This window comes from Scardinius erythrophthalmus (assembly GCF_964197995.2).
Source record: "Scardinius erythrophthalmus genome assembly, chromosome: 8".
NCBI lineage: Eukaryota > Metazoa > Chordata > Actinopteri > Cypriniformes > Leuciscidae > Scardinius > Scardinius erythrophthalmus.
The window spans coordinates 1,422,803-1,432,802 of NC_138228.1; the positions used below are offsets into that span (position 1 = coordinate 1,422,803).

Sequence of the window (10,000 nt, forward strand, 5' to 3'; positions counted from 1 at the left end):
GGTGTAATTTGTTTCGAATTGGGACTGGGGAATCCCCCGTGTGTGTGTGTGTGTGTGTGTGTGTCTAACAGACAGGATTCTCACCTTTAGGACCAGATCGGACCCGAACGCCCCCTTGGTGTCGGTGATCTGAGCTCCGGCGGCCCGATACTGATCGTCAGAGAACTTAGCCTCGGCTCCGGCACCGGACTCCACACACACCCTGAAGCCCTGCTTGACCAGCAGATCCACACCGGCGGGAGACACGGACACCCGCCGTTCCTGCTGGAAGATCTCCTTAGGGACTCCCACCTGTACATCTTTATACCGCACACCTGACACACACACACACACACACACACACGCACACACACGAGACAGGAAGAAACCACCTACAGTACGTATGTACAACTCTGACTTTTTCCCCGCAATTCTGACTTTTTTCTCACAATTCAGTCTTTTTTTTCTTGCAAATCAGTTTTTTCACGCAATTCTGACTTTTTCCTCACAATTCAGTCTATTTTTCCTGCAATTCTGTCTTTTTTCACGCAATTCTTACTTTTTTCACGCAATTCTTACTTTTTTCCCGCCATTTAGTCTTTTTTTTCTCGCAATTCTGACTTTTTTCTCGCAATTCTGACTTTTTTCCCGCCATTTAGTCTTTTTTTCATGCAATTCTTACTTTTTTCTCGCAATTCTGACTTTTTTCATGCCATTTAGTCTTTTTTCCCCGCAATTCTGACTTTTTTCTCGCAATTCAGTCTTTTTTTCTCGCAATTCTGACTTTTTTCCTCGCAAGTGTGTCTTTTTTTCACACAATTCTGACTTTCTCACAATTCTGACTTTTTTTCTTGTAATTCGCAATTTTTTCTTGCAATTCAGTTTTTTTCAAGCAAATCCAAATTTTTTTCTTACAATTCAGAATTGCGTGAAAAAAACTGAATCGCAAGAAAAAATTTCGAATTGCAAGAAAAAAAGTCAGAATTGTGAGAAAAGTCAGAATCCTTATTTTTTCCTGCAATCCTGTCTTTTTTCACGCAATTCTTACTTTTTCTCGCAATTCTGACTTTTTTCTTGCAATTCAGTCTTTTTTTCTCACAATTCTGACTTTTTTCCTCGCAATTCAGTCTTTTTTTCACGCAATTCTTACTTTTTTCTCGCAATTCTGACTTTTTTCACGCCATTTAGTCTTTTTTCCCCGCAATTCTGACTTTTTTCTCGCAATTCTGACTTTTTTCTCGCAATTCAGTCTTTTTCTCTCGCAATTCGCAATTTTTTCTTGCAATTCCATTTTTTTCACGCAATTCCGAATTTTATTTTTTTACAATTCAGATTTTTTTCTTGCAATTCTGACTTTTTTCCTCACAATTCTTTTTTTTTACGCAATTCTGACTTTTTTACTCGCAATCCTGTCTTTTTTTCTCGCAAATTCCGAATTTTTTTCTTACAATTCAGACTTTTTTCCCGCAATTCTGACTTTTTTCTCACAATTCAGTCTTTTTTCTCGCAATTCTGACTTTTTTTCTCGCATTCTGACTTTTTTCCTCAGAATTCTTTTTATTTGCGCAATTCTGACTTTTTTCCTCTGAATTAATTTTTTTGCGCAATTCTGACTTTTTTTCTTGTAATTCAGACTTTTTTTCTCGCAATTCACAGTTTTTTCTTGCAATTCGCAGTTTTTTTCTCACAATTCTGACTTTTTTCCTCGCAATTCAGTCCTTTTTTTCTCGCAATCCTGTCTTTTTTGTCACAATTTGGATTTTTTTTCCTTGGAATTCGGACTTTTTTCCACAATTCTGACTTTTTTCCTCGCAACTCTGACTTTTTTCCCCACAATTCTAACTTTTTTCTTGCAATTCCAACTTTTCTTCTCATTCTGATAATGGGGGGCCTTTGAAACAGTGATTTCGAGGCTCTGCAGATGTTTTCTGTGAGGTGTGAGACTCCCACAATGCTTTTTTCTGTCTACTTTACAATGCAACAGTGGGAACATTTTGTCCACACACAGACGCTCAGCGTCACGGGCGGATCAGCTAACACATTTCTCTCCATAATTGGCGTGGTGACATCCAATCAGAGCGCGGCAGCGGACATTATTAGTCTCTCATTGGCAGAGATCCAGTGCCCTTGCGTACGCATGCATGAGCCAAAGGGAAGTGACATGCGACGCACACTTCTCCTTTAACTGACCTCTCTAATCTGCGCCACAGAAACACCAACTCACATGTGTTCAGACACTCAACACTGCTGTAAATAAGACACTCTCTGAGAGCTAGTTTCAGACCTCACCTTTAACAGCCTGTTGATCACACAGAACTGAGCAGGTCTGGAAGAATCTTCTCCCCGGCCGGCGCAGCGAGGAGAAGTTCACACAGCGCAACAGACACGACATGTCTCCGGGGTCTCTGAGGAACACAACACACCGTCTCTACAGCAGACACACACTCTCTGTCAGACGCAGACTCGCATGTTCCAGCAGAGACTCAGAAACCTGTCGCTCTCGGACGGCCACGCGAGACCTGTGACGAGAGAGCAGGGAAAGATGCCAAGACACACAAACTCCACACTCACACAGCTTTACTGTATTAATAAACCAATCTGAATGTTAAACATGACCTGTGATGCTTTTCTCCATCTTCATCTTTCTTCAGTGTGTAATGTTGATGATTAATCATGAAAAGCTCCAGTTCTTCTCTATATCAGTGTCAGTGTTTCTGAACTCCTGAAACGCCTCCATTGTAGTCTTGAGTTTCTTCTGGGAATGAACACGTCACAATATTCCTCATTTAAATAATTAATATGTGGAATAAAGGGGGGGGGCTGGTTGAGTTAGTTTTTTTTTTTTTTTTCACAATTCTGACTTTTTTCCCCCAAAATTCTGACCTTTTTCTCGCAATCCTACATTTTTTCTCACAATTGACCCTTTGCATGGGAGGCATGAACGTGGCATGAGAGGGCCGTGGCTTGTCGGACATAGCAACAGTAACTAAGATCTTTGCGAATGGTCAATTCTGACTTTTTCCTCGCAATTCAGTGCTTTTTTTTTTTGCAATTCTGAATTTTTTTCCTCACTATTCTGAGAATTTTTTTGTGTGTGCAAAGTTCAAGTTCTTCTCTATATTAGTGTCACTGTTTCTGAACTCCCTGAAAGTCTTGAGTTTCTTCCGGGAACAAACACATCACAATATTCCTCATTTAAATAATTCATGCACAGAATAAAGGGGCGGGGCCTGGTTGAGTTAGTTAATAGTGTGTTGTAACTGGCGGGACATTTCCCAAACACACTCAAAGCGCTCCACCAATCACAACACACTGCTCCAGCCGACCAATCAGAGCAGTGCTTTTCAGAAGGAGGGGCTTCATAGAGACAGGAATTAAACTATTAGATGTTTAAATAGTGACTCTGAACTGCTGAACTCAAACATATTCTGGATCTCACATTTAAAGTCACCATGAAATCAACATTGACAATTCCTACATTTGCTTATGGAATATTGCAGTCTTTATTCTAAATAATTTATCAGTGCATATAAAAAGCAGTATGCAACCATATTTAATTTTTTAAGCAAGTTTTAAGTAAAATTAAGTAAACTTTTGCAAGTCTAATAAAAAAAATGAGTCAAGAGAGATGTTAAAAATCTTTGAGTTAATTTGTGTAAAGTTGAGCATGTACAGAATCTCACACAGTGAGCGAGTGTAGACTGTAATACAGAGATGAGTATGCATACTGTGCACTGTAAGAAGAGGAGTGTTATTCACATCTCTACTCCCATTTCAACAGAAATTCAGTTCCTTCTTGGTCTTTCAAGCATCATCTTATAGTCTTTTAGGTAAAGCATTCATTATGCATGTTTAAAAAATCGTAATGCATGCTTCATTTGAAGCGTCTGATGCTGTGAAACTGTACGTCCTCCACCTGTTCATGTTCAGCTGGTTTTGTGTTGATGTCTGATTCGCTCACGTGTTCGGGTTCAGCTCTCCCTGTCCTGACGCCCAGTCCTCAAGCTCCACCTCTCCGCTGGTAATAATGGGCGTGTCCACTGATAGGCCACGCCTCTTCCCAAACACACGCTGCTGCAGCTCGATGATGTCATGACGGATATCTGCCATCATCAATAACAGGAAGTCGAAGGACCCTGGAGGCCCCTGAAGAGGACAGAGAGAGTCAGTATCCTTATTTTATTAATAATATTTCATAGTTTTTGTCCAACAGCAGCAGCAGAATTATTAGAGTTGAAGTTTCAGGTTTGATTCTTTGCTTCTGTGTGAATGAAAGTCACTGTGCAGGGTTATTATAGTTAACTATAACTAATATTAATATCATAAAAATAAACATTTTGGCTACTTGAAATAAAATGTCAACTGAAATAAAATAAAATATTTGAAAATATATATATATATTAGCTAGATTCCAAGGAAACATTTCTATGGAATTTTGTTTCCACCACAAAATAAAACATTTTAAAAGATAATTGCGACTTTTTATCTCACAATTGCGAGTTTACATTGCGTGAAATAAAGTCGCAATTGCGTGTTATAAAGTTAGAATTCTGACTTTTTTTCTCGCAATTGCGACTTTATATCACACAATTCTGACTTTATAACACATAATTGCGAGTTTATATCTCACAATTCTGAGATATAAAGTCCAATTCTAAGGAATACTTTTTTAATTATTTTTTTTCACCTCATAGTTTATATCTCACAATTCTGACTTTATAACACGCAATTCTGACTTTATAACACGCAATTATGACTTTATTTCTGAGAATTGCGACTTTATATCTCGCAATTGCAACTTTATTTCTCACAATTCTGACTTTATATCTCGCAATTGTGAGAAAAAAAGTCAGAATTGTGAGATAAAAAGTCGCAATTATTATTATTTATTTATTATTCAGTGAATATACATATATATATATTTTTTTATACACTTTATATGTATGTAAAAAAATACAAAACTACAAAAACTTTAACAAAAATTAAAATGAAAACAGAAATTATAAAAATAAAAACCAATTCAAACTATTAATAAAAACTACACTGAAATAAAATAACATTAAACAAACATGGACATTTAGTTTAACGATACACTAAAATAAACTAAAACTGAAATAAAATTACATTTATAAATGTAATAAAAATGTATTATAGTAATATAAAACAACATATATAAATTACTAAAACTTTAACAAAAATTAAAATGAAAACAAAAAATCTCAAATTCAAAACTTATTCAAACTATTAATAAAAACTATAATAGTATTTCAGTGATACTAAAATAACGCTCACGTCATCACTGCTGACTAATCTAATAAATTAATAATAAACTTTTTTTTACATTATTTTTTTTAAATAATAATAATAATATATCATAAAATCATATATAAAAAAAATATCTTTTCAAATTTAAATCTTAAATTGCATAAAAAGTATAAAGTTCACAACAAAAGACAAAAAAACAAACAAACAAAAAAACACAAATGTTAGATGAGTTTAGTTCAGGGCTTCAGGCTCAGCGGATTACACAAGTTCAATATTTCGGTTCAGAACAAACCCTGACTGAGAACAATCAACAATATAATATATTTGAATATATATTTAATATAATAAATGATATTCCAGTGTCGTGTGAAGGACGTACCGGAGATCCTCTCGGTCCAGGAGAACCTCTGTCACCCTGCAGAGAAACATTCATTCATCACGATTCATCTAAAGCACTTATTTGATGTAATAAAATCATAATTATCGTTAAAATGCCATCATATGGTGTTCATTTGTTCACATAAAGCGAGACACGTGCCTTCTGTCCGTCTTTCCCAGGCGCTCCTGGAGATCCCTATACAGACACAGGAGGAGATTCAGAAACTCTCACGAAAAGCAAATAAAGAGGGCATGAACTTTGACCCTGTAAAGCCTGACATATGAAATAACAGTGTTTGTTTGTATATTGAATGCTTAGACAACACAATGCATGCACATGTTTTTTGTTAAATATCATATTCGATACATCAGGCTTTTATAACTCGTATAGTGAGAATATTGAGGACTGTATCAAATATGATCCAGAAGGCTTTACAGGGATAAATGGGAAGACGTTCTTCTGATCCAGCATTAAAGTACAGAGAGAATAACTTTCATCATTCCCTCGGGGCATTTTGACCTGAAAATTTTTTTTTTTTTTTTTTTTTTCTTTTTTGCATTTGAACCACGAATACAAATATTGAATGGATTCAAGGAGTTTTGTGGTTGAAATTTAAAAAAGTAACAAATCCTTCACTCTCGGGTCAATTTGACCCGAAACTCATTTTTTAAACAATTTGAAAAATTGAGTGTTCATCAGAGGGGACCAAGACTCTACGACTTTTGTTGCACTTGAACCACGAATATTTAAACAAAAAAGAATAAAAATAAATTTAAAAAATAAATAAAGCAACAAATCCTCCACTCTCGGGTCAATTTGACCCCTTTAGGAATGAATGGAATGCGAGGAATGCTTCAGTACACATAGAAAAACCTAAAAATGCTCAATATTCAAACTAAAAATGCTAAAACTTTCCCAAAAAAAAAAAGATTTTATAATGTCTACATGTGTATCTGAATGCACACTGAAGAACTTTAGGACCCAGCGGAACAGCTCATATAGCGCTATAAGGCCATCTAGAGTCATGAAATATCATCTTATTGATATGTTGTATTATATTATTACTCTCCACAAGAGGTCGGCAAAGACACCCAATGTAAGATATTTAGAGCTGAATTAAAAGGATTATGCATGAAATTGTGAGTATTTTGAATTTAAGTTTTGAGGAATGTGCTTAAATGTTATTTATTGATCAAATCTAGTAATTTTAAAGGTGAATAAATAAAAAAATTGCAGTAAAAGACACTATCAAAATGAAATAAAATAATCTTTCTGGACAAAAAAAAAAAAAGTATAATTTTAGGGTTTCAGGTCATTTTGACTCGCGAGGGAAATATTTTTTATAAAATGCAAGTCAATGATGAAGGTTTATTTATATGAGGATTATCACGTTTGCTGTTCTCTCATCTGTGTGTGTGTGTGTGTGTGTGTGTGTGTGTGTGTGTGTGTGTGTGTAGGCTGTGGACGCTGGCGTCATGACAGGTAAGATCTCTCTTTCACCTGAGCGACTGTCACATGATCAGGGTTCTTGTGTTAGTTCTAGAGTCATGAAATATCATGTTATATTATTATTCTCCACAAGAGGTCGACAAAGACACTCACCCCTGGTTTCACAGACAGGGCTTAAGACTAGTCCTAGACTAAAACGTAAGTCTGAGCTGTTTCCACTGAAATAAACTTGCACTGACTGATCTTAAAAATATATCAGTGTCTTTTTAATTTTAAGATGCACATCGGTAATGTTTTTTTCGAAGCATGTTTATAAAAATTACTTAAATGTCCTAATTGATCTATGGTCTAATCCTGGCTTAGTCTAAGCCCTGTCTGTGAAACCGGGCCTCAGTGTAAGATATTTAGAGCTGAATTAAAAGAGTTATTTTGTTAGGAATGTGCTTAAATGACTATTTATTTATTATTTATTGATCAAATCTAGTCATTTAAAGGTAAAAAAAAAAAAAATTGCATTAAAAAATTATCACAATGAAATAAAATAAGCTTTCTGGACAAAAACAAAACAAAAAATTAAGTATAATTTTAGGGCTTCGGGTGATTTTGACCGGCGAGGGAAAGAAGTGTTAAAGGTGCGAGGGAAGGATGAGGGTTTAGAAGCATTTGGTGTTTGTAGTGAAACTGATCTGAGATCTGAGAGAGCCAGCTTCACCGTCGGCCCCCGCCGGCCCGTCTGCACGTGCTCCACATGTCCTGCGGGCCCCACCGGACCCATGTCTCCTCTGGGCCCCTGCGGCCCCGGCGGCCCTCGGACCCCCCTCTCCCCCCGATCACCTGAAACAGGACCAGCGTGAGCTCACACACTTCAGCTGTTCTGACGCTTACAACAAAATACCCGAGTCAGGGTTTTGTGTAATTCATGTAGAAGCATTTATTAATCTTTGCTATTGTTCAGTTCTACAATTACTAATACGTTTTAAAAATTAAAAGTTGTATCTGTTAACATTTGTTAATGAACTGAATGTGTGTGTGTGTGTGTGTGTGTGTACCTGGCAGGCCAGGCGGTCCCGGAGGTCCTGCTGGTCCAGTGACGGTGTGAATATCAGGATTTTTCCCAGTTCTCTCCTGAGCCGGTTTGTGGCTGTTGTGTTCAGGACTGGGAGACGAGCCCTATGAAGAGGAGACGTGTGTCACGAGTTCACACTTACAGATTAGTCAGATCGAATAAATGTGTATTTGGCATCCGAGGAGAGGCTCCGGGATCGGTGTTCGGCCCGAACCCAGAGTGCTCCCCCGTATTCCTGGCTGTGGAAGAACAGGCCGAGAGTGTGTGGAGGGATGCTGAAACTGTCAGGGAGTGTTGGGAGAGTGACAGAGAGAATAAATGCTTTCTCTCATGATGAGGGGCGACCTGGTAATTGTCTGATGACAAGCTGATTGGATTGATTATTTGATCGTGCTCCTCCTGAACTTTGTTTATGAAACATAATACTGTGTTTGAGTGTGTGTGTGTGTGTGTGTGTGTGTGTGTGTGTGTGTGTGTGTGTGTGTGTTACCTGTGCAGGTGTGTGTGTGTGTGTGTGTGTGTGTGTGTGTGTGTGTGTGTGTGTGTGTTACCTGTGCAGGTGTGTGTGTGTGTTACCTGTGCAGGTGTGTGTGTGTGTGTGTTACCTGTGCAGGTGTGTGTGTGTGTGTTACCTGTGCAGGTGTGTGTGTGTGTGTGTGTGTGTGTGTGTGTGTGTTACCTGTGCAGGTGTGTGTGTGTGTGTGTGTGTGTGTGTGTGTGTGTGTGTGTTACCTGTGCAGGTGTGTGTGTGTTACCTGTGCAGGTGTGTGTGTGTGTGTGTGTGTTACCTGTGCAGATGTGTGTGTGTGTTACCTGTGCATGTGTGTGTGTGTGTTACCTGTGCAGATGTGTGTGTGTGTTACCTGTGCAGGTGTGTGTCCCAGCAGGAGTGTGATCTCCTGTAAGCTGCTCCTCATGCTCATGAAGTCTCGGCAGCTGAGAGAACATGATCCAGAGCTCATCTGAGTCTCAGACTTTACGGAGGAGTTCACTGAGACACACACACATTCACACACACTTTACACATGCTGACTGCACATATTAATATCAGGAGAAATAAAAGAAAAAAAACTTGCTCACCAAGGTTGCATTTATTTGAGACACACACACACACACATACACACACACACACACACTTACGGTCACAGGAGCGCTGGTCTGCTGTCAGTGTGTATCCAGCATTACAGCTGCAACGGAAGCTTCCAGGAGTGTTTTCACACACGTGTTCACACACACTGCTGTTTGATTCCTCACACTCATCCACATCTGGACCACAGCGAGCGAGCGAGAGAGAGAGAGATGGATGAGTGTGTGTGTTTGAACAAAGCATGCTGCAACATGTGGCTACTGACCGATACAGTATGGATGCAGGTGTTGGCGATGTCTCTCTCGGTGGAAGCGGTAACCATGGTAACACGTGCACAACACTCGCCCGAAGTCATCAGTGCACTGTTGCTCACAGGGAGAGCCGGCACACACATCCAGACCTGCACACACACACACACACACACACACACACACACACACACACCGTCAACACACACCATCAGCACACACATCCAGACCTGCACACACACACACACACACACACACACACACACACACACACACACACACACACACACACACACACACACACACACACACACACACACACACCGTCAGCACACATCCAGACCTGCACACACACACACACACACAGTCAACACACACACCATCAGCACACACATCCAGACCTACACACACACACACACACACACACACACACACACACACACACACATCCAGATCTGCACACACACACACATCGTCAGCACACACACACACACATCGTGAGCACACACACACACCCCATGAAATCA

General features: G+C 38.9%; 2 protein-coding genes across 8 annotated transcripts in view; both read right to left on the minus strand.

Moving 5' to 3' along the window:
• The window catches only part of nnt2 (nicotinamide nucleotide transhydrogenase 2), a 32,135-nt gene extending 29,404 nt beyond the window's left edge, over window positions 1-2,731 (minus strand). The window contains exons 1-2 of the mRNA XM_081372406.1: window positions 2,269-2,731; window positions 85-314 (exon numbers count right to left, since the gene is read on the minus strand). Coding sequence (XP_081228532.1) covers window positions 85-314; window positions 2,269-2,371 — 333 coding nt within the window. The 5' untranslated portion in view covers window positions 2,372-2,731. The remainder of the gene's footprint in view (window positions 1-84; window positions 315-2,268) is intronic.
• The window catches only part of LOC308694732 (collagen and calcium-binding EGF domain-containing protein 1-like), a gene marked incomplete at its 3' end in the record, with an annotated part of 16,554 nt that continues 9,158 nt past the window's right edge, over window positions 2,605-10,000 (minus strand). For 2 of the 7 annotated variants that reach the window (XM_081372409.1, XM_081372412.1), the window contains exons 4-12: window positions 9,491-9,625; window positions 9,279-9,404; window positions 9,002-9,129; window positions 8,122-8,242; window positions 7,785-7,906; window positions 5,783-5,818; window positions 5,624-5,659; window positions 3,941-4,125; window positions 2,605-2,734 (exon numbers count right to left, since the gene is read on the minus strand). In XM_081372409.1, the coding sequence (XP_081228535.1) occupies window positions 2,674-2,734; window positions 3,941-4,125; window positions 5,624-5,659; window positions 5,783-5,818; window positions 7,785-7,906; window positions 8,122-8,242; window positions 9,002-9,129; window positions 9,279-9,404; window positions 9,491-9,625 (950 nt within the window). Of the gene's footprint in view, window positions 2,735-3,461; window positions 4,126-5,623; window positions 5,660-5,782; window positions 5,819-7,784; window positions 7,907-8,121; window positions 8,243-9,001; window positions 9,130-9,278; window positions 9,405-9,490; window positions 9,626-10,000 lie in introns of those variants that run through there. The other 5 variants (XM_081372413.1, XM_081372410.1, XM_081372414.1 and 2 more) reach the window with 5 other exon arrangements.